General features: G+C 34.8%; 1 protein-coding gene across 5 annotated transcripts in view; it reads right to left on the bottom strand.

Moving 5' to 3' along the window:
* Nucleotides 1-26,085, bottom strand: part of EPHA5 (EPH receptor A5) — a 375,839-nt gene that overhangs the window by 271,692 nt on the left and 78,062 nt on the right. For all 5 annotated transcript variants that reach the window (XM_066279318.1, XM_066279316.1, XM_066279315.1 and 2 more), the window contains exon 3: nt 18,216-18,879. In XM_066279318.1, the coding sequence (XP_066135415.1) occupies nt 18,216-18,879 (664 nt within the window). The remainder of the gene's footprint in view (nt 1-18,215; nt 18,880-26,085) is intronic.

Below are 26,085 nucleotides of genomic sequence, written 5' to 3'. Positions count from 1 at the left end.
CAAAGGATGACTTTAAAATCTCTAGGAACTCTTATCTGTGGAGACTCAGTGAATTAAATCTGCGCAAACCACCTTACTCTTGTTTACTATGCTTTTCCCGGTAACCTCCTATAACTGACTCTCCCACTCCCAGCATCTACTGTTGTCTTTAACTGAAGATGACAGTTAAGGTGATGGTTTTGGACATTTCAGGAAGTTGCTCAGTTTCCCTGGGTCTCTCCCATGTATACAAGTGGTATACATATTATTAAATTTCTGGTTGTTTTTGTCTTTTTATCTGTCTTATATCAATTCAGTTACAAAAGCCAGCCAAAGGACCTAGAAGGAAAGATTTATCCTCCCCTCCAATTACATGTATAACTTTCATTATTTTTTTACTTTTTTAAAAAAATTTATTGATTTAGTGCGAGAGGAAAGGAGAGAGAGAGACAAGAATATCAAGCTGACCCAGGATTGAATCAGCAACCTCTGTGCTTCAAGACAATGCTCTAAAGAACCAGCCTATCTGGCCAGGGCTCCTTTTGTTTTTTATTTATTTATTTAACTGTTATACCTTGATAGGAAAATAAAGAAAAAATTTAGTGAGAGGGTGAAAGCAATGCTCATGAAACACAGTCCCTTCATTACCAGTGTTATACAGTAGCTAGGAACAGAGACTAAAATAAATAGCGTAGGCTTTCACCCAATCCCACTACTTACTGTCACTTACACTTGTTAAGCAAACTCTGTCTGTTTTTCTATAAAACCTAAAAATCATATAAGTTTTACAGGGTGCTTGTGTGCGTCAAATTATAAATATGCATATGCTTAGAAGAGTGTGCTGACATATAGAACTTGCTATAGAAGAGTTGTGAATGTTATCATTAGTATTTTAATATCATCATAAATATCCTTGTCATCAGTATCTCTAATGATAGAACAAATAGCATGGATTTCTTTAAAAAATTCCTACACACATTACACAGATATTTGTGGGTCAGGCTACACCTTTATATAATATATTACAATAATTTTCACTCTGTTCTCTGCTTGTGAGTTAACAGACCCAAGAGTCCTCTTTTGGAAGAAAGAGGTATAAGAAATAGCAACTGTTCAAATAGTTTTAAGGAATTAACTTAAAGTTCTCTCGAAAAGTAGAGTTATTTAAATAAAGAGAATGAATTTATAATAGAGAATATTTGTAATAGAGTGATTTTATAAACTTATAAAAAAAGGAAATAAGAAAGGATGTAAGTAGAAGCAATCAAATTAATACAAGAACAAAGTGACTTTAGGAAAGAATAATTAAGAATTGGAGAAAAGAATTGTAACTTGGTTTTAAATCATGTCTGAGAGTTGGACCTCAGTGTTTTCAAGGTTATATACCACTTCAGTGAGAAAAAATATGTGATGTGTGCTTTAATTAACCATAAGAGCTAAAGTAGTCACTACTGTCTGGAGTTTAAACAGGATATCTTCACTTTCATAGCAGAGAAGCTGAAATGATAATACAAATAAAAAGACAAATCTTTTTGTCTCCAGGACCAAATCAAGATAGACTGTCTTAGAAAGAAGAGGGATATGTAATAATTATTGGATGACATAGTTATAGGTAGCTGTATATCTGACCTGCATATAGAAACATAAAATATCTGTTGTAATCTTGGTTAGAAATCTATAAGCACTAATAACCATTAAAAAAGCACCAACAAAAAACTATGTTACAAATTAGAAACTGATTGGACAAAATAGAGAAAGCAAACATGTTTTTCTATGATATGCAGGTATATGTATTTCCACCTTCTTTGGCCTTATTAAACAAAATGCAATATTTATAATTCTAAAGCTGTGACCTCTAGTTGGTTTCATTTTTCTTTTCACTTGAAATACACTAAAAAAAAAAACCCTGAAAGTTATCATCTTTGGAATAATGAAGATAGTTTCCCACAAAAAAATAAACTAAAATAAAAAAACAGAAAAGAGAAAAGAAGGAAGATAAAAAGTGAGAAAGGGAAAAGTAGAGAGGAGGGAGAAGGAAAGTATTCTTAAAGAATCTGAATTTGCAGTCCTATTTACCTTTATTTTTAGATTACTTTCATGATATAAATAATGAAGAAGCTAGCTGAATATTTGTATTAATAGTGCTTGATTGCAATATATTAATTCAGAGAATATGATGCTACAATTTTGTATACTTCCAAAATGGTCAGATATTATACCCAATTTAATAACTTTTTTTTTAATAAAAGCAAGTCATATATTCAAGTATGATAATAATTCAATCTTTTTTTTTTTAAGATTTTACTTATTCATTTTAGAGAGGAGAGAGAGAGAAGTTGTGGAGGAGTAGAAAGCATCAACTCCAAAATATGCCTTGATCAGGCAAGCCCAGGGTTTCGAACTGCCAACCTCTCAGTGTTCCAGGTCAAAATTTTTTTTTATTTTATTTTTTTTACAGGGACAGAGAGAGAGTCAGAGAGAGGAATAGATAGGGGCACACAGACAGGAACGGAGAGAGATGAGAAGCATCAATCATCAGTTTTTCGTTGTGACACCTTAGTTGTTCATTGATTGCTTTCTCATATGTGCCTTGACTGTGGGCCTTCAGCAGAATGAGTAACCAACCCTTTGCTCAAGCCAGTAACCTTGCTTCCAAGCTGGTGAGCTTTTTGCTCAATCCAGATGAGCCCGCACTCAAGCTGGCGACCTCGGAGTCTTGAACCTGTGTACTCTGCATCCATCCCAGTCCGACACTCTATCTACTGCGCCACCACCTTGTTAGGCCCAGATCAATGCTTTATCCACTGTGCAAGCAGAGGTCAGGAGATTATCATTCAATCTTGATTTCAGTAGTCATTTTTTTAGCATTACTGACACCTTATATCTAAATATAATTAGTTTTATACCTTTTGATTATTACCAAATTTGGTGTTTGAATTTGATTTTTAAAAACAAGCAATAATTATTATTTCTCTTTACGTAAGTACTGTATTGTTTCCCATGCTATACAATGTCATTTGGCTATACAGTTCTCTTCCACATTACTAATTAAGCTTTCTCTGTTTTTCAAATTAAAAACTAAAACCTGGTGTCTTCCTAGAGTAGTCAGTATATTGTTTTTTTTCCAAAGTTAATATACATTGAAGCCAAAAAAAAAAAACCAACAACTGTATTTAAAGCTAACTATTAACTCAAGTTATTTAGAAATCGTAGTTAATCTGCATCAGCCTCAGTTACAAAATAAAAATAGCCGTATATATGTGGCAGAGTTACTTTCAGAATTAAACTGTTTTCTATGTACCTGGCATGTATCTGGATCTAATAATGGATATAAATGAACTATTTTGACCATTTGAATATAAGGACTTCTGCTTTTATTATCAGGTTGATTGTTTGATCACATTTTCACTTTTATATTGTTTTTGCTTTTGTATTCCATTACTTTTCACTTTCCCATGAAAATAATTCCCAATGGGTGTCTCTTCCAGTCAGAAACCTTATCCCTGGTTAGTGTGCAATGTCAGAATTGGTGGGGAGGTGAAGAACCATTTAGTTTCTTTATTGTAGAGATGATCATCTCAAGGTCAGACACGCCCATGAGGCACAGAGGGTGTTCCCAAGCCAGAGTCCTTATGAAATCTCCTGACTCACATCACCCAGTTTTGTTTTGGATTTTTTTTTCTTTTGCTTCCATATCACATCATCTCCAACTGAAATAAAAGCAACAAGACAAAGCTTGCATAAAATGACACTGTAGTACTCCAAGGGATAAATCATTGGATTAAAAATAATGTTCATATCTTATTTGGGGCCACAGACAAGAAAGGCATAGTAACATGCACAAGAAGGCAACAAGAAAAAGTCAGAAATGGGTTAAGAGTTCTTAAACAAATGAGACCGTCTCCCCCCCAAAGCACACATAAATATGAGGTTTAATTTAAAAGGGTCTGCTCACCCCATTTGGACATTTACATACATAACTTGTTGTAACTTCTAGTTCGGTTCTTGCTTTATATAGCTATTATAGGAGCTACGCTCCAGGCTAAGAGCTTCAGAATCCTAACACATTCTTCACGCTCACACATTGCTTAACCTGTCACCCTTGCTTTGCTTTATATGTTACATGCCTCTGCTCTTACATTATTCTTCCTTTCTAGCCACCTTCAATTATCCTTCCACTTCCTCAGCTGGAGGTCAGAATATAGGGATAGAACCTCCCTTACTCTGACGGCTCCCAGGTCATTTTGGGGATGGCTGTCTGATATACAGTAAGTGCTACTCATATATATATATATTATATAAAACACACAAGTGATTTGAATCAAGGTGCCAAAATAAAGTGAAGCTTAACTGCATTTTAATGGAAAACACATAATATAGTGGAAAGACAGATTTTTTTAAATAAACACAACTTTCTGAAATGCCAGTTTGCAACATTCTAGTTTTAGTTTGAATGACCATAATAAAATTAATCTCTCTGAGTTTAAGTTGTCCAAGAAAATATAGCTCATAGGCTGTCATCAAGCTTAAAAGAGAGAATGTGAATAAAACATTTAACAGTATAGATACATAAAAGGTCTTGATAGCTCAGTTGGTTAGAGCATTGACCTGATGTGTAGAGGTTGCCAGTTTGATTCCCGGTCAGGGCACATACAGGAGCAGATGTTCCTATCTCTCTTTCCTGCTCTTTCCCTTCCTTTCTCTAAAAAAAAATCAATAAAAAATAAAAAGAAAAGAAACAGTCCTTTACTTATGTGCCAACCATGTTTCTTGCTTTATCATCCCATTTAAGCTATACTGACCATTCTGGTGCTCAGAATCTTAGGCCTTATTATCCCTATTATTCCTAGTATATTGCTTCTTTTTAGATACCCTTGAAAGTCAAACTATTCCCTTTAGCCAACTTTTATCTACTTATTTATTTTAGATTTTAGACAGACAGGGAAAGAAAGGGAGTGAGAGAAAGGGATGCATTCATTTTGTTGTTCCACTTAGTTGTCCATTGATTTGTCTCTTCCCATATGTGTCCTGACCCAGATTCAATTCACAACCTTGGTGTTTTGGGGTGATGTTCTATTCTAACCACTTAGCTAGCCAGCCAGTGCCTGGACAGCTTTTTTATTTCCTAGAAACAAGGTCCTTCTCCCCTCAGCTTTAATTGTATTCTCTTCTAATTTCAGATGAAAATAAGTTCTCCTAAGATCTGATCATGGAAACACTCCAGCCATATTTTCCTTGATTATACACAGTGCCCTCAGTTGAAATTTTCAACTTCATCAGATTTTTCCAAAACTCAGATTTTTGCCTGACTCTGTTTTCTTTAATGACTAATTTCTTCTTACTTTAGTCTCTGGCCATGGTTTGTTATTAATGTACTTTCCATTCCTGTAATCTACATTTAATTACTTGCAACATGCCTGGTTGGTCCAGTTTATTTCTCTCTTAAATCAAGATAAAAATTTTTCACACTTAGGCTCATACAAACTCACATTCAGAAACCTCCTTAGTTTTTAAAGGCCTTGCCATGGTTAGCTGACCTAGAAAAAACTGAACTAGACCGAGAACGCTCCCACTTCCCAGTGTTCTGAAAACCTAGGGGGGGGGGGGTCACCACCCTGGGATAGTGGTCACAACACCAACAAATGTTCATACAAACAAACAAACAAAACTCTTGCTTTCAACTTTTAAAGCTAAATAGCATGTATTGAGATTTTTTTCTTTGTGCCAAGTACTAAGATTCATGAGCCTTCAATCTTTAAAATACAATCCAGGTTTCAAAATCGCAAACACTACTTTTATTGTGGGAGACAGTGGAAAAATTTTTTTTCCATACGGATTAGTTTCTAACATTATGTACTAAAGGCAATAACATCTCAGGTCCTGGCAATAAAACATGGAAGAAATCAAACTATAAAAATAAAGTGCTATCCCTGAGTATTATTTTGAGGAAACTGCTAACAGATGTTTTCCTCTTTTTCATAGTAGAAAAAAAAATGATCCTATTTTGTATTTTACTTCATTTTCACCTGAATTAACTGTGAAGTTCCTCCACGTTTAAGTGCATTATCTGTTGCTGCAAGTTTGTGTGGGCCTGAAAAGGGCCCCCCTCCTGACTTAAATCTGTTCTATTATTGCTATTTAAATTCCCTCACCGCCCCCTCTCTCTAAACACTGTCTGTATGTATCAAAAAAAAAAAAAAGCGACGGTTGTCACAAAACAAGGAGTCCTCACTGTTGTGACATTTCATTTATCTGGGCAGCAACATGCTTGAAAGGCAACTGCCTGGTCTGAGTCAAGTATGGAAGACAATCAAACCCAGTTAAGCAAACCAGTGTTGACATATTAAATCATGCTTGAACCAAGAGAGCAAAAACAGATGACACACACAGAACCTTCTAAAGAGAATTTTAAATAAATAAATAATACAGGTCAGTCTGGTTCTAAAAAAAAGAAGCTTTTAGCCTTGGAAAATACTGGGACTAGGTGAATTTTAGGAAACCATTCACAGGAGCAAGGAATTATGTTGCTTTCTGATTCCGAGGTGCAAAACTCAAGTTTGTGTGTGAAAGGGATACTTGAGGGGGTTATAGGAAATCTTAGGGAAATCACATCAAATTACTTTCCAATCCATAAAATGAAAAAAATAAAATTTTGATAGTCTCATTCTTTATTTAAAAAAAGTCCTATTGGACTCCTTTCGAAGTGCTTTGAATTCGTCAGATGCAAAGCCCTTATGCATATGGAGTAGTATATCATTATTCTCCTTCACAATCACACAGCAGGAACTTTGCAGCATTCATTCTCCAACTCTGATTCCTGCTAACAATTCCATCAAAGAAATGGAGTTCTCCATCAGTCAAATTATCATTTGCTCTAATTGTTACTTCCCCCAAACTGTGGCTCCTCTTTCATTCCTTTCCCTTTTTCTTTTTCTTTTCTTTTTTTTTAAACTATACCTTAACAGCATTCAGACGAGCTGGAAATCTTCAAACTCACAAAAGATAAAAGCATATCAACAAATCATTTTAATTCTTGCATTTGGATCCCTATTGGTCAGCCTAAAATGCAGGTAAGGTAAAGCATTTAAACACCAAAGAGAATCGAATGCTAGAAGACAAGATGTGACCCACGTCCGTGACCAGGAAAAATAAAGGATACAAAAGCATTTTCATGTAATAAAAACCAGTTATGAAGTCATGGTTTCAGTTTTCAATCATGGTTACAGCTAATGAATGATATGCTTTCTAGAAAATACTCTGTCAGGAGTACTGGCTTCATTCTTCCCAGCTTTATAATAATTGGCATGTCCTTCTGCACTAATCTATAAGTTAACCATAAAGGTAATAAATTATACAGTTAGGTTCTAAGTAAAATATGGAAGACAATCAAACCCAGTTAAGTTAGGTAAATAACATACCTTTTATCCTGTAAGGAGTATAAAGTGGACATATAAATAAATGAATTAGATTGATACCTACAAGTTAAGCTGAGCTAATTAGAAAGAACTTTCTGCAGCCCTCAAAAGGGAGTAAGTAGATTTTTCAAGACTAACCCATACAGAAGCTATACTAAGCAAATCTATACAAGTAGAACACAAACCATTTAATATATTAACTGTCATAGAAACATGGCTTTATGAAACTTTGAAATGCTGACTTATACCCTCAAGAAGGCACAAGGAGGGTTGTGTGTTTGTTTGACCTCTTAAGGAGGGTAAGAAACCACACTGTTCAAGAATCAAATTCTGCGGCCTTCCCTGAGTGAGCTTTGGGGCTGTAACTGCACACTAGCTACCAACAGCCACCAAACCTTACATTACAATCACCTGAGAAATTTTAAAAAACATACTGAGGATCTGGCTAGTGCCACACGATGCATAAAAATTACCTGCAGAGGCACCCACCAATAATATGGTTTAAAACTACTGTGTTGCACTATAAATGTTGAGAGCAGCAGAATCAAATGAAAGCCCCCAAAATACATCACCACTAGGAAGAAACATTAAATTGCATGAGGAACTACCACAAGTCAATAAAAAATATAAAAAGACAAGCATCCTGCAAATAAGTAGGCATTATTAAATAAGAGTGATTAGAACATAGGTGTCATTTGTTTGTTTGTTTGTTTTGCTACTTTGCTGTGCTTTGATTTCCCCACTAATTTGCCAATATTGTCTATTCATGATAATAGTACAAAGAATTACAGTAAATATAAGATTCCTAAATCAAGATGAAAATAGTAAAATTAAAAAATATATATCATTAGGTGCAATATTGACAAAAGATATATAATTACAATTTATTTTAAAAACTATCTATATTTAAGAAACATCTGGAAGGAGTTATAAATATATATTGTAATTAACACAAAATAGTTCTGAAACATGGATAGGACAATGTTTTGACAAATATTCAAAGGGATTAAGATAAATATATTTCTGTCCCTGATCCTTATATAGTTATATAGTCCCAATTTATCTGGAACTCAGGTTTCTAATCTATAATATAAAGAAGAATAAGCATTTACTTCAAGAATTCCTTATATGACTGCTTCTCAGACTTAAATGTATACTCAAGGGCAGTTGCTGAAATGTAGATTTAGATACAGTTTCGGGGGGATGAGGCCTGAGTTTCTGCATTTCTAAAATTTCACCAGGTCATGCTGCTGCTTGTGGTCTTTGTGACACTCCCGAAGTAGACATACTTACTGTGCTTGTATAGACAGACCTTGCAGGTGTATAATGTACCATTTAACATTTCACATAGGAGGAAAGTTGGGCTTAAACTGGGTACTGTACTTGGCAACAGTCACACATTTACTAAATGGAACAGTGAGATTTGAACTGAGGGCTGAATCATTTTAAAGTCAAATGTTCTTAAATTGTAGCACACAAAAATCTCCGCGTGATTTCACAGATTAATTTTAAATATACTTCATGATTTTATGCAAGTATGTTATACTTCATTTCGTATGATTTGCAGTCATCTTTGAGCTTTTTACTCTTTAGAAATGGAAACCTGACACTGAGATGTTTGCTAAATCACATTCACTGAATTCTCAACCTTCAACTTTTTGGTACACATGGCTTTTCCATTAGAGCTATACGGATTTACACTACGAGACTTTGAGAAAGTCCTTTTGCTGCTCTGAATAATTAGGGAAAATTCAAAATATGTTTTGAACTATGCTTGGTTTCCTAGTACATTTAAATATCATAGATTGTAAATAAATTCTGAATATATCAATTAATATAAGACCTTTATAAGATCTTTATCATCAAACATTTTTCAGATAATTATCTTTCTATATTAATTGACTATACTATTATAAAAAGAACTTACCCATTGCATATCATTTTAATAAATGTTTACTTTCAAGAGGTGTTTGGTACAGTTATGAGCCACTTGAACATAAATATAATCATGAATTCTCCATCCACATAACCATCATGAAACTCAAGTTCATTAATATTAGAATAATTTGCACAGTAAGAACATGGAATGTTCCATCATAAAATAAAACATCCTAGAGACCTACCCAAAGTAAAATTTACAAAGCAATTATTACTATTTATGTGAATATGAGGTATTATCTGTTACGTTTACTGTCACTCTCTTTATATATATGTACATATAATATATATATAGGCGGTGGGGAAGAACTCAAGATTTTGACTCTCTTCTTTCATGAGTGAGAAAGTAGCAGTGCAAATCAAGACTAACAGTTTTTCCAGGAGGGATTACAGAGTGTTTGGTTCCGTGATTCCCTTTCCCTCATGGCTGAGTTTCCTTTTTTTTTCTTTTTTTGCACTATGCATATATAGAAGAAAATTCACAACTTACTGATGATCATTGTTGGACCAATAAAACATCAGGTTCTTAAAAAAGAAAAGGCTTTAATTTTCAAGAATGCAATAATTTGCAAGTAGTAACCACCAATATGGCATTGTTTCATGTTTTATACCCCAGATATTATTAAAATTTTTCTATTTTTAAGATAATATAATATGTATATGAACAGTCCCTTTTAGCAGGTAATTTCAGGAGTTAGCAGCTCTTTCATTACTCAGATTTTTAATAAATTTTATTTTATTATTTTTATTTATTTATTTTTGAGAGGAGAGAGAGAGAGAGAGAGAGAGAGAGAGAGAAAGAGAGAAAGAGAGAGAAGGGGAAGGAGCAGGAAGCATCAACTCCCATATGTGCCTTGACCAGGCAAGCCCAGGGTTTCGAACCGGCGACCTCAGCGTTCCAGGTCGACGCTTTATCCACTGCACCACCACAGGTCAGACTCATTACTCAGATTTTTAAACTCAAATATTTTTTAAATATAATATGATTTTAGAAATAAAAGAGATATACCCAAAATTGATTAATACACTATAGTAGATCTTTGCTCAGAAAGCCCCCTCTGTTTGTTAAGCTTTACCCAACTCTTTACATGGCTTTTTTTCCAAGTCTATGTTAAACATCATCTTTTCAGAGAAACATTTTCTTACCGCCCTATCTAAAACTGCACCCTCACATTGCCATTAGCAACTCTCAAACATTGTAACTGTAGCTGGGAGTCTACATGCATGTTGATAAGCCTGTGTGTCTACTTTCTTAGGATACAAAAATTGCATGGATGCCCAATATACTAATAACTTAAAGAATGAGTGATAATATCAAACAACAGAGCAAAATGTCTTTATAGACAAGTTTCTAGTATATTTACATTGTTTAGATCACCCAACTAGTAAAAATGTAAGAGTATTCTTTAATAAATGATACTGCTCAAGAATATTCTACCTTCTATAAGAAGCTAGAGTTTTCTAACCAGAAGCTCTCTTATACTTTACAATAATAGATACATATTCCTGTAAATACATTCTATTTTTAACAAGAGCTTAAGAAATAGCTAATGCTCATTGAATAAGTACAGTGTGTTGTCACTTTTCTAAGTAAGTTTTATATGTCTTATAGAACTGCTATAAGGTAGAGGTGAGGAAAGCAAGGAATAGAGAAATTCAGTAACTTGCACAGAGATATGGATCTCATAAATGGCAAAGGTAGTATTTGAGTCTAAGAATTCTAGCTCAGAATCTATGTGCTTAAACCAATTGAGCATGCTGCCACTGACAAGTCAGCATCTTTTCGACTGAATCCAGGTTAAAGTTATCATATTTCAAAATGTAAACCTCCTTTGTTCTGCAGAATTTTAAGAAAAATATTCACTTTGCAAAACTAAGCTGTCTATACACATATTTTGTTTTATCAGTACATCTGCTCACATTGGAAGGGGGAGTATGTTTTGATTAGTGCTTCCTCAGGGGACACTTGGTGGCAATATATAGAGGCAGTTCCAACTATCAAAATGGGGAGTGGGACATTCCTCTAAATGGGAATTAGAGGTCAGGGAAGCTGCTAAATGTCCTACAGTAAACAGTACTACCTCCTCCCACAACAAAAGAAAGTGTATGGCCCAAAGTATCAAGTGTTGTGTTTATTAAATTTGACTTAGAAATAAAGAAAGCAGAAACAAAAACAAATTTAGAGTGTACTCTAAAACTGATCCAAAAATATTCAAAGGAGGAGTTCAAAACAAACAAACAAACAAACAAATGTTTTATTCTCATGAGTAATACCTGCAAATGGATGAAATGACTTAACTACTTATTTATCCTGATGGTGGTTCACAACTTCAGGACACACACACACATACACTACTTATACTCTGTACTGCATAATTGCCATCTTTTGTTAAAATTATGAAATTAAAATTAATCTTTTTATTGCATAAAAGGGCATACCAAATAGAACCAAAAGTTCAACCTCTTTGATGTTTTTTTTTTGGTAATGTGCCTAATTAAAAATAACTAGGCTCTCCAATGCATAATTACAGGAACATGTAATACACTGTATTTCTAGCAAATTTTGTTTCAAACATAAATATGCACCAGAAGTATGAATGATCGACATGTTACTCCCCGCGGTATTTGTACTGTTTTTGAATCAAGGCTTTCTCTTGACCTCAGTATTTTCACTACATTTCTCTTGCTGTGCAATCATCTCTCAGTTGGACAATTAATAAGTGCTTTTCCTTCACAGCTCTCAGTGTGTAACCCCCTTCCTCTTTTTTCTGTATTTCAGCATGCATTATATACCATTTTCACTCTGACTGGTTTTGGAAGTGACCCACAATCTAAATCTCTTTCTCCATTTGATATAAGTGAAACTATAATTATCTAGGGGTAATTTCAAATTACTACTTTATTCCACTAGCAACTGATGAAGATTAGTGGTCTTGCCTTGCATCTAAGTCAGCAACATAATCACAAGAGAACGCGGCAGGCAACATTTGATTCATGTGAACTCAATTGCTTCTGTCAAACACATTCACTTCAGTAAAAAGCAGAAACTTCTGAAATGGGTTTTTGCTAACAATTTTGTACTAAAAAAGTTTCATATGATTCTTAAGGGAAAAAGAAACATAGCATGGATTTCATCAGAAATAATAATAAATAACAAGTAGGAAAGCATACTTGTATAAATGGATTTAATACATTATTAGTTTCTGAAAATAAAGAACATTTCAAAGAAATAAATTTGTATACTTAGAGCAGTTTATTATAGAAAATTCAGGCATAAAAGTAAGCCTTAGAAAAATAAATGCTCTCTATATTTTAAGTTAATACAATAGAAACCAGAGTACTTTGTTAACCAGTCAAAGCCAGATTATTAGGGAAAATGTAGTTAATTTCTCTTAAAGGACATTAAATGAGTGGGCATGATATATCACGGAATTGCTACATGGGCTGGAACTCCTGAATCACTTCTTAGTGGTCTTTTGGGATTAAGCCATGTGTTAATGAGCTGCCTGGTAGTCTCCATCCTGAAGGTTTAGTATCTGAAAACCTTTAATTAACTCCACCACACCCTGTGTATATATTATGTTATATAAATGTGATCCGACAGCAACTACCAGGTCAACTCCTAGTAAAAACTTGGTAAGTATTAACATACGAACATCATTGGAATGGATTTACTCAAACATCAGCTTCTTAAAATGGTTATTATCTTCATGAAATGCCAACATATCTTTATTATCAAATAAGTAAAACTATGAAGATATCTGACTTTTCTAGCATCACTGTGAGCAAAGCACATTATCTTCATTCTAAAATACTGAACATTTAATCAGGGGTAGAGAACAATAGCAAAATAAGATTGATGAAATATGCCCAAAGCCTTCTTATTTGAGGTAATTTTTAATCATTTTTCCAAATACACTTATTTTCCTACTACCGTAGATGAAAAAATAAAGTCAAATATTTGCACTAGTGATAACAGAGAAACATGACTTAGTGGGGAAAAAAGAAAAAAATATATTGAAGTGTTCTAGGTATTACATCAGCTCTACCACTAATGCATGCCCCTTTACCATCTAAATATCTAGTTCATAATTTTATAAATAAAAATAATTTTTCATAATTTCATGGAAAAATTTAAAAAGAAATGAGCAATGTTATGGAATCAAGTAATCTAAGGCAAAATCTTAGCTAACAAACCGAAATCTGTTTCTCTTATGCCTGCATAACTTTTTGCCTTATTGAGGACTTTGAAAACTTAGTAACAACAAGAAAAAAAAGGACATAAAAAAGGGAAGATTTCTGCAGTTTTAAAGTTTAGATTGTCAGCTAAATTCTAACTTGAATATTTTGATAGACAATGCAGGCAATTGTTTGATGTCAATCGTACATTATAAAAACAGAAACTGAGTAATTAAATGTATATATAAGCATTTCAGTATATGATGTTTTAATCTCTACAAAAATCACTAAGATGGCCTTTATAATAATAAATATATCATATACCAATCACATATGATTCAAAAAATTTGGCCTGAAAATCTCAATTCTAAGAAAAGATGAATTTAAAAGCCTTGTTTATCAATTTTGTGACCCAGGATATTTTCTGCTGATAAACATAAAGTTAAATCAATAATTTAAACATATAGTATTCTTTTATGTCTTTGCACATTTTACTTCTTCCCTTTTGAACTTGTTATGCCTTTTGATTTCTTTGTCATTCCTTAATAAATGCTACTCCTGCCATCAAGGATTATGCTGTGTAGTAGGGGTGGGGAGAATCATGAATCCAATAATAACAAATAAGTGCAAAATTATAACTCTAAATGGTTCTATGAAAGAACAGTTCTATGAGTAAATAACAGGCCTGACTTAGTCTTGAGGGTCAGGGATAGCCTTGGTTTTGGAGCCCAGATCTGAAGGATTAGTATGAGTTGTATGAGTTTACAGGGTACAAAGGCTGTAGGAGAACTTTTAAAGTAAGGGAGAATCAGAGAAGAATTAATGAAAGTGAACTAATTGGTTTTGAGAAACTGAAAGGAAGTCAATGTGGCTAATGCACTGGGGAGAGGAGAAAGCATAGTTTCACATGTGTCTGGAGAAAAAATAAGGGCAAAACCATGTGGGATCTTCAGGCACTGTAAAGAAAACCATTGAAGTTTTTATTTATTTTTTAATGTTGTTGATTGATTGGTTGGTTGATTTTAGAGAGAGAAAAAGGGAGAGAGACAAAGAAAGACACAGAGAGAAACATAGTTTTGTTGTTTCCATTAGTTGTGCATTTGTTGGTTGTTTCTTGAAATATCCCTGACCAGGTATTGAGTCCACATCCTTTGCAAATAAGGGTGATACTCTAACCAACTGGGCTACCTGACCAAGGTCAAACCACTCATGTATTTAAAGTGTAGGTGTTGGGTGCAGGTTGGACCTGAGGAGAGGTATATGAAAAAACTAGGTCTGCATTTCTGTAGACGTGATACATTCACATGGCTCAAAAACCAAACCTAAATATAGTCATTTATTAAATTTAAAAATAAAGTTCTTACAAAATATGCTTATACAAATTGGAGGAAAAGAAAATAGAGAGATATAAGTGATTTTAAGAGGTAACTGGGTGGTAATTTCTATAAATATTTTGTGATAGATTAGAATCATGCACTCGGGAGAAAGGAGATACTAAGTACGATTTCTAGATACTAAGAATGATTTCTAGATTTCTAGATCAAAGATAGTTTCAAAACATTGTGATGTTCACTTAAAATTGTGGGGAGAGCAGGCTAAGATCACAGAACAGCTTAGAGTATCAATGTTCAACCAGTGTCACAGCATGCTGGTGTGCTACAAGACTTTAAAATATGCAACACTATTTATTCAGGGGCACTGACCTCTTTTCCCTTAGACTTTCAAATTGAAAAACAACAACAGCTAAAACAACAGTAGCTGATTGCTGTGAGTGAATCTAAATTATACATATTTTTATTGTCAGATCACACAGAATATAGTTTTGTTGTGAATTTTAGTAATTAATTTATGTATCCCATGAGATGAAAAAGGTTGAAAATCACTGGGTTGGAGTTATGGTAGAATTTTATAAGACACACATGTACATATACTTTCTTGTATATACATATTATGTATAGATATACATGCCTAGAGAATATCTATGATGCCTTAATTCTCCAAAAGAACACCGTCGACACTCCTTTATTCATTCAGTGAGATAAGCTATTTATAGAATAAACATTTGGAATTCCTCATGGAGTGGCCACATACTCTTTGTGCACTGAAGAACACCAAGAAACACTATTCACACAGACTACATCACATTATGTACAACGCTCTCTGGGGCTGTGTAGTTCACAGCCTTTGTGACCCCACAGCTCTGTTCCTACTACCAGGCTGGAGTAATAAATGTATCAAGACAGAGTCCAGTTCAATGCAGTTTTCTACAGCGTAGTCTCCACTGCTCACCCCACTGTATCCCAATCATGTCTCTTCTCAATTATTAATAGAAGAGTATGAGAAAAGTATTAATTTTTTAAAGATTTTATTTTATTGATTTTAGAGAGAGCAAAGAGAGAGAAAGGGGGAGTGGGAGGCATCAACTTGTAGTTACTGCTTCTCGTATATGCTTTGATCAGGCAAGCCCAGGGTTTTGAACTGGTGACCTGTGTTCCAGGTTGAGGCTCTATCCACTGTGCCACCACAGGTCAGGGCAAAAGAAGTATATTATTAAATCACTAAACTAAGACAAAGTCTGTCAGAACGCTACTTCCCCAAGATATTTTTATCATAAACAGAATATTTTAATTCCAGCAACAATAAAAAATTATCCTCTAAAAAAACAGATATTTTTTATACTCTCTGTCAATCTGAAGAAAGACAAAGGTTATTGTGCTCTGAACTAATGACCATATATTCTCTAAAATGATACAAACAACTAATCGAATTGAGCATACTGCTTTGTAATACTACTAAACAAGTTTTAGATATAAGATTTATATTATAAATATTTTAAGGAAAAGAATAAAATGTATTCAATAAATTATATTTAATTTCCTACAATTACATGTATCCTCACCTTACACCAAGAAGCCTGCTCAGAAAAAAGTTAAGGTTACTTAGAACTTTTGTTAAAATGCAATCTTGAATAAAATATAATTCATTTCTCTGAAAATATTAAAAGCATTTCTGAAACATAATTTTGATGTAATAAAACTGTTTACATGTGTGCACGTGCATGTGTGTGTATGTTTAGAGTTGTAGATTACAAGGGGTCCTCGGGTTATAACAGTCTAGATATACAACGTTTTGTGTTTACGGTGCTCACTCCCAAAAAACTTAAAAAAATTGAGACACGAGTGTTTTGGCTTACACTTTGACTATGTGGGTGAACAGTTTGGCTATCCACGGCAAAAGAATACAGAGTCCAGTGTACAGTACAGCATACTTATGTCCTTTTCCTTTTTCTGTGGTTCAATTGTGTTTTTATGTTCTAGATTATGATTTTACAATGGTGTTAGGATAGGTAAGTGACTTAGGCTAGGGTGTAATTTTTCAACTTATACAAAAATTCAGGTTATGTCACTGTTCTAGGAACAGAACTGTGTCATAACCCGAGGACCCCCTGTACATGAAAAACAACCAAACACTTAATTACAGGAGACAAAATACGTAAGAGGTGATGCTGCAAAAGGAAACTTAAGTGGTGTAATATGTGTCTAGAGAGAAATAATTAAGCTAAGTCATTATGATTTACAGATAATTTTCCCAGTTTTGTTTTTGTTGATCTATAGTCAATCTACATTCAGGCTTGAACAAAGTTGAACAAGTTTGATTCTTATTATATATTGAACTTAAACAAATGCACCTGAAGCTACCAGGTTACATCAGGGTGACTTCTCAGCATTTTGTGCTTTCATACTAATACACATTAATTCTCATTACTTATTTCTTTTGTGCACATCATGGTGAAAACAAGTTCATATTCATGAAGATTAATGATTTTTCTAAGGAAAAAAAAAGTTATTTTCTTCCATACAAATTGTTCTGTACTTTGACATCAAGTGCTATCCAGTTCCAAAAGCCATTGACAAAAATCCAAGCTTAAAAGGGCAACTCACCACACTGTAGGCACAATGAGGACACTTTCTAATGAGAAAAAAAGCATGCATAATTCAGTTTCAATTAAAAAAAATTAAACAGAAAAAAAATCTCCATGTGCAAATTGCTTTGAAATGACCTTGTTGTTTTGGCTGTATTTCCAAGCAGTTATTTTCTTGGACACTACTTATTATGCATTTAAACATGGCCTGTAAATTTTGGGTCATTTTTAATTGTAATAGCAATTATATGCAAACATCACAGTCAACGAAGTCTCATCAGCTTGCAAGTATTTTTATGAAGTTCATATTGCTAAACTGATTTCTGAAATAAATTTGAAAAGCAGATAAAAGCAAGCCCTAGCAAGTCTCATCTAAGATTTGCATTTGAATTTTATAAAGCAAGTAAAAGTACTATTTTCTCTTCATGGAGAGGAAATAGCAGTAGAGTAGCAGATAATAACTGTGCAAGGAATGTTACATATAAAGAAATAATCCATTGGTTTGAGTTTTTCAAAAATGAAAATTCTGAAAGCAAAATGAATATGAAACACTACACTGAGTATTAACTATATATAGGCAATAAAATATAAAATATAACATTAAATCTGTTACTATTTCCAAAACTTTTAAAATTCTGAGAGGAGAGAAACTAACTTGAAAAGAAATCACCTCCATAAATTAGCAAAATAAAAGGTCACCTGCTCATAATCATTGGAAGAAATACATATACATGATCCAATTGAAGCAGACAGCACCTGCCAACACGCAGGCAAATACTTACCTTGACAGGTGCCATTTTTCTCTTCATATCCTGCCTTGCACATGCATTTCCCGATGGGCACCAGCCACTCCCCTTCGGCACTGCAATGCATTTTGGGTGGTTCATCTGTCACAGAATGGTTGACACAGGAGCCTGACACTTCGAGCAACTGTGAAGAATCAGCTCCCGTGATGGTGTCAGGGAAGACAGCCAAGTGTCGGACCACAGAAGGACATTTCTTATAATACACACGCACGGAAACCAGAGCAATGCAAGCACCCAGATCTTGAAAGGCAAGATAAAATCCCATTTTGCTCAGAGGTCCTACATCTCTAACCTCTGTATTTAATTTCATGACGCGGTCACCAAGATCAAGTTCTGTAAAGCTTTCATCGGCGGCAATGGTATCAATTTTGATGTATTGGTTTTCCTTGTTATTTCTCCCATTTGCATCATCTGACTCAAAGTAATACATGTTAAAAGTTTCTTTACAGGTCCCGAGTCCTCCTGGAAGGCTGTTGCAGTCCCTCAGAGTAAACTTAAGTTCTATGAAAATTCTGGAAGCACCTTCGTTGGAGATCCAACTGGTCAGAAGCCAGTTGTTCTGATTCTGTTCCATAACTTTGCATACTTGGTATGTGTGGATAGGGGCATAATTTTCATCAACTTCACCAATCTCTTCCCACTGTATAACATAAAATAGAAAAAACAAAATTAAAAATAATAGAAAATAACCAGAAAAAAAATAGTCAAAGAAAACTAATTTAGATGTGGAAAATTCTGTAGCTTCAATATATTTTTTTTCATTTTCTTAATTAAGTTAATTAATAATGCATTATTCATTGTCTCCAATGTAACTCAAAGTTGAACACTTATGAATGATATTACCCAGAAAAAAAAAGATGTGTTTCAGAGTAAAAATAAAAGAAATTTGAATATATATGAAGTTAACAGTAAGGAATAGTGAAAGGAAAAGACATATGTTTGGAAGAAGGCATACAGACTAATAGGTGAAGTTCTAGAATTAAAAAAAAACAATATGTTTTCAAAGACAACAATGGAAAAATAACAGTAAATGTGAAAAAGTACAAAAATGTGACGTGAATCTAGACATTTAATTCTGGCATGGTACAACACATGAACATAATAACACTTGAAAGAAAAATCATTAATAATGTATTTTTATTTTATTGAAACAATCTGTTTTGAAATTTTTTATAAATTGGATAACTAACTGTTTATTCATAGATTTATCCACCAATATAAATCTAGAGATAGATTTAAAATAGAGGTAAAAATTATAGATCAGTAATATGGAGAGTCTTGTCATTTCAAATGCTTACATATTATATCCTGAGAATGCATTAATTCTTTCTAACCAATGCATAACTTTATGTATAATGACTTAGGAGTTCTATATATGTAGAATATATAAGAATGCAAAAAAATTACATATAATTTATGCAGCTAAAAATATCATTTGGTCAAAGAAGAGATCTAAACCAGTGTCTTTCCTAGTAAAATATTCCAGTTTTGAGAATCTCAATACACAATAATCACTGTCTGAACAATAAAGAACCAAATTATTTTCTTCTTAAAGATGTTATTAAAATTTAAGAAATATCTAGCCTGATCAGGTGGTGGTGCATGGGGATAGATCATTGACCTGGGAAACAGAGGACCCATGTTCGAGACCCCAAGGTCACTGGCTTGAGCAAGGGGTCACTTGCTTAGCTGGAGCCTCCTCACCACCATCAGCACATATATGAGAAAGCAATTAATGAACAACTAAGGTGCCACAACAAAGAACTGATGCTTCTCATCTCTCTCCCTGTCTGTCCATATCCGTCCCTCTCTCTGTCTCTCTCACTAAAAAAAAAAAAAAAAATCTTAAACTCGTGAAAATCTGTGTTTGCAAACAAAATGATATATATATATTAACTTTTATTAACTGATTTTAGAGAGAGAGGAAGGGAGAGAGAGAAAAATACCTGTTTTTTGCATGTACTCTGACTGCCGATTGAACTGGCAACTTCTGTATTGACTCAATGCTCTAACCAGCCAAGCTATCCAGAGATGGTCTAAATTGTATATAATTTTTAACTCTTTCAAATTGGTGATGAAATACACAGAAAAATTAAACCAAAATGACTTTCAATAAATCCAGAATGTGACATTGGATATTAATACAGATAATAAACTTGATAGAACCTCATTCTTCAAACTTAAAATTACCATATTTTCACTCTATAAGACAAACCTGGCCATAAGACATACCTAAGGTTTTAAGGAGAAAAATAAGAAAAAAATATTCTGAACCAAAGGGTGTGTTAAAATATTTAATAAAATAGCATTTTTTCACTCCATAAGATGCATGGGCGTTTTCTCCTTCACTTTTGGGGGGAAAACATGTGCCTTACGGTGCGAAAAATATGGCAAATAAGACATTATTTCTTGATTCTGTTCAAATGATAAAGACATAAAAAAAATGTGTACTTAAAAGACATGCACATAAATCACCTACCTCAGATGGCTACTTTTAAAATTCTTGTTACCGAGAGTAATGGTGGGGTAGGAAGCGATACCGATAAATCTCCCCCAAAACTCAACAAGATCTTCAACCAGAAACAGAAAAACCTATACTTGGAGCTTCCAGATGCTTCGCAATACACCCAAAGGTATGATTGAGTAAAAAATTGGCTAAATATATAACCAAACCCCGAAGGAAATAGGGAGTAAGAAATGCTCCTCCTTCCTCACTAACCTAAACAGGGCGGCTTTCTCTGGTAACTGTGAATATAGAAACTGAGGCGGGCAAAGGGGGTGAATAGATCCAGGCCGCCGCAGCACAAACGGCCGAACCAGGCTGTGGCACAGAGATCCAAGCCGAGGAAAATCTGATCCTGTGGCAACCCGGGCAATACAAGCTAACACTTGCGCCAAACCCAAACAAAGAGAGAAAAGCAGAGCGGCCATTTTACCCGGTCTCCTGGTCGGTGCGCAGTTAGTGGGCGAGAATTTCTTCCTGGGAAAGCCACGCACGGGAGGGAGTGAGAACTAATTCCAACAGTGGAGATTTTCCGTGCTGGAGGGTGTTTCACTCAGAGGGAACCGCGGCCGGCCTCATATCCTGGTTTGCGCACGCAGATAAGGAGTGAGCAATTCCTCCGAGTGCCTCGGCAGTGCGCGCCCGTGTTATCGCACAGAGGGGCAGAGTCAGGGGACTTTGTGTGGGCCAAAGCGGAATCTCGAGCCGCCCCAGCGCCTTGCAAAAGCCGCGCACGGGGACGGAGTGAGACTCAATTCCAACGCTACAACTTTTCCCTGCGGTTGGGGGTTTCACTCAGAGCGTGAGACTGCTGGCCGGATATCCTGGTCGCAGACAGTGAGTGAGAGTTTCCTCCAAGCGCCCCGGAAGTGGGCGCCCACTTGTGTTACCGGACAGAGTGGTAGAGCCAGAGGTCTTTGAGTGGGCAGAAAGCCCACCTGATTATGCTAGCAGCTCTGACTGACTGAGCCTTACCCAGAGCCCTGTGCTGAGTGGAAATAGAGTGGGGAGTTGCCAGCTCTTTGAGCCTCTTACTATCCAGGCAGAGGCAGCAGCAACCCCATAGCTGGATTATCAGGCTACTAATTAAGGAAGGAATGACTAGGAGAAAGGCTCCAGGAACACGGACTCTCTCACTGTCGGAGCCTATAAATGCTATTGAGCTTCAACTGCCAACGAGACTAAAGCAAAATACATGACATTGCCATAGAGACTTATCAACTGCAAACCTCTACCTGAGCGTGCCAAAGGGGCAGAACCCGGGGTACAGAGTCACCGACCAGGAAGAGGGAGAGAAAAGAAAAAGCAAGAAGATAACCTCTCAAAATCAAGAATAATCTGCAGACTTTATAACCTATCACATTTTATTATATTTGTTCGTTTGTTTCTCTTATCTTCATTCTTGATACTTTTTTTTCCTCCTCCAATTTGGCCGATTAACTCTCTACCGGTCTTACTCTCTCCTCTCCTTGAACTACACTACCCATAAGTGTTACATCTCCCATTATCTTTTCTCTTCTCTTCCTTTCTCTCTATGAGGGTTGCACTCCAAAACCCTTAACTCTCTCTCTCTCTCCTTTCTTTTTTCTTCTTTTAGTGGTTACCTCTTTTTTTCTCTCACTCTCTTTCTTTTCTCCCTCTATATTAGTTTCTTCCTTTCTCCTTTACATCTCCTCTCATTCAAACCTCAATAACAGGCCTGACCTGTGGTGGCGCAGTGGATAAAGCCTCGACCTGGAAATGCTGAGGTCGCCGGTTCGAAACCCTGGGCTTGCCTGGTCAAGGCACATATGGGAGTTGATGCTTCCAGCTCCTCCCCCCCTTCTCTCTCTCTCTCTCTCTCTCTCTCTCCCTCTCCTCTCTAAAATGAATAAATAAAAAATTAAAAAAAAAAAAAAAAAAAAACAAACAAAAAAAAAAAAAAAAAAACCTCAATAACAAACAAATTATCTTATCTGGGACTCAAACCTATGTTTGTGGCATTTTGGGGGGTTTTTACTTCACCTTTTTAACTCACTAGCAGTGCTCTCATCCCTGGCTCTCCATATTATCTAGTTCTTGTTCCACTAAATACAATAGTAATTTTTTAATTTGTCCCCCCATTTTTCCGTTTTCCTCTTATTCCTCTCATCATAACTCTTAAACAACCAACACCTAAAAGCAAATCATTTAATTCTTGACCCAAATTTTTTCCTTATTTGCTTTTTGTGGGTCCACACGCTCTTTTTTTTTCTTTTTTCTTTCCTTTTTTTTTTTTTTCTTTTTTTTTTTTTTTGCCCCTTTATTACTTTTCCCCAATTCAGGCCCTCCATCACAGGCATTGTTTGTTATAATTCACAGTCCACCACAAGATTTTCTCAAAAAAGAGGGGAGAGGAGAGGAGAGGAAAAAAGGAGGGGGGGAATAATTTCCTTTTTTTAATTTTTATTTTATTTTTCTTTATTTCATTATTAATTTTTTTTAAAAAAAAAACAACTCTTTTCGATTTTTTATTTTTTTTATTGTTATTTTTTTTAACTTTTTATTCTTTATAAAATCTCATTAATACTATCAACAAAACCACCCTCAGATGCCATTAAGGAAGAGAAAATCGAATATCATGGATACAAAAGAAAGAGAGGTAACACAGCTAGATGAGGAAAAATCTATGGAGAAAAAATTTAATATAAGGAAACCTTGGAGCTAAATGACAGAGAATTCAAGATAGAAATACTAAAAATCCTCCGAGACATACAAGAAAACACAGAAAGACAATTTAGGGAGCTCAGAAAACAACTCAATGAACACAAAGAATATATGTCCAAGGAAATTGAAACTATAAAAACAAATCAAACAGAGATGAAAAACTCAATTCACGAGCTGAAAAACGAAATAACAAGCTTAGCTAATAGAACTGGTCAGATAGAAGAGAGGATTAGTGAAATAGAAGACAAGCAACTTGAGGCACAACAGAGAGAAGAAGAAAGGGACTCAAAAATTTAAAAAAATGAGATAGCCCTACAAGAATTATCTGACTCCATCAAAAAGAATAACATAAGAATCATAGGTATATCAGAGGGAGAAGAGAGAGAAAATGGAATGGAGAACATACTCAAACAAATAATAGATGAGAACTTCCCAAGCCTGTGGAAAGAACTAAAGCCTCAAGTTCAAGAAGCAAACAGAACTCCGAGTTTTCTTAACCCCAACAAACCTACTCCAAGGCATATCATAATGAAATTGACACAAACCAACAGCAAAGAAAAAATTCTCAAGGCAGCCAGGGAAAAGAAGAATACAACATATAAAGGAAGGCCCATTAGATTATCATCAGATTTCTCAGCAGAAACTCTACAAGCTAGAAGAGAGTGGACCCCAATATTTAAAGTCCTGAAAGAGAGGAACTTTCAGCCACAAATACTATACCCATCAAAGCTATCCTTCAAATACGAAGGAGAAATAAAAACATTCACAGATACAGAAAAGATGAGGGAATTTATCATCAGAAAACCCCCACTCCAGGAATTACTAAAGGGGGTTCTCCAATCAGATACAAAGAACAAAAAAAAACAGAGCCACAAGTAAAAGCTCCAAGAAGAACACAATAAAACCAAATTTAAACTGTGACAACAACAAAAAGAAAGAGGGGGAGAAGATGGAGATTAACAGTTGCAAAGGACGATGGAGTGCAAAAGTACTCACAAAATAGTTCGCTACAATGAACAGGGTAGGGACCCTTTTCATTACTCAAAGGTAACCACCATTGAAAAAACCACCACAGAAGCACATGAGATAAAAAAGATAGCAACAGAGGAAAGATGTATGGAATACAACCAAATAAAAACAAAAGATAGAAAAACGAAAGAGAAGGATCAAACAAGACACAAAACTAACAGAAAGCAAGATATAAAATGGCAATAGGGAACTCACAAGTATCAATAATTACACTAAATGTAAACGAATTAAACTCACCAATAAAAAGGCACAGAGTAGCAGAATGGATTAAAAAAGAAAATCCAACTGTATGCTGCCTACAGGAAACTCATCTAAGTAACAAGGATAAAAACAAATTCAAAGTGAAAGGCTGGAAAACAATACTCCAAGCAAATAACATCCAAAAAAAAGCAGGTGTAGCAATACTCATATCGGATAATGCTGACTACAAGACAGGAAAAGTACTCAGAGACAAAAATGGCCATTTCATAATGGCTAAGGGGACACTGAATCAAGAAGACATAACAATTCTTAATATATATGCACCAAACCAAGGAGCACCAAAATATATAAGACAGCTACTTATTGATCTTAAAACAAAAACTGACAAAAATACAATCATACTTGGAGACCTCAATACACCGCTGACGGCTCTAGATCGGTCATCCAAACAGAGAATCAACAAAGACATAGTGGCCTTAAACAAAACACTAGAGCACCTGGATATGATAGACATCTACAGGACATTTCATCCCAAAGTGACTGAGTATACATTTTTCTCCAGTGTACATGGATCATTCTCAAGAATTGACCATATGTTGGGCCACAAAAACAACATCAGCTAATTCAGAAAAATTGAAGTTGTACCAAGCATATTTTCTGATCATAAAGCCTTGAAACTAGAATTCAACTGCAAAAAAGAGGAAAAAAATCCCACAAAAATGTGGAAACTAAACAACATACTTTTAAAAAATGAATGGGTCAAAGAAGAAATAAGTGCAGAGATCAAAAGATATATACAGACTAATGAAAATGACAATATGACATATCAGAATCTATGGGATGCAGCAAAAGCAGTGATAAGAGGGAAGTTCATATCACTTCAGGCATATATGAACAAACAAGAGAGAGCCCAAGTGAACCACTTAACTTCCCACCTTAAGGAACTAGAAAAAGAAGAACAAAGACAACCCAAAACCAGCCGAAGAAAGGAGATAATAAAAATCAAAGCAGAAATAAATGAATTAGAGAACAGAAAAACTATAGAAAAAATTAATAGAACAAGGAGCTGGTTCTTTGAAAAGATCAACAAAATTGACAAACCCTTGGCAAGACTTACCAAGGAAAAAAGAGAAAGAACTCATATAAACAAAATCCAAAATGAAAGAGGAGAAATCACCATGGACACCGTAGATATACAAAGAATTATTGTAGAATACTATGAAAAACTTTATGCCACTAAATTCAACAACCTAGAAGAAATGGATAAATTCCTAGAAAAATACAACCTTCCTAGACTGAGTCAAGAAGAAGCAGAAAGCCTAAACAGACCTATCAGTAGAGAAGAAATAGAAAAAACCATTAAAAACCTCCCCAAAAATAAAAGTCCAGGCCCTGACGGCTATACCAGCGAATTTTATCAAACATTCA

The sequence above is a fragment of the Saccopteryx bilineata genome, chromosome 5 (assembly GCF_036850765.1).
Source record: "Saccopteryx bilineata isolate mSacBil1 chromosome 5, mSacBil1_pri_phased_curated, whole genome shotgun sequence".
In the NCBI taxonomy this organism is placed as follows: Eukaryota; Metazoa; Chordata; class Mammalia; order Chiroptera; family Emballonuridae; genus Saccopteryx; species Saccopteryx bilineata.
Note: the sequence above shows the minus strand (reverse complement) of the source record. Positions and strands in the feature narration are given on the sequence as shown.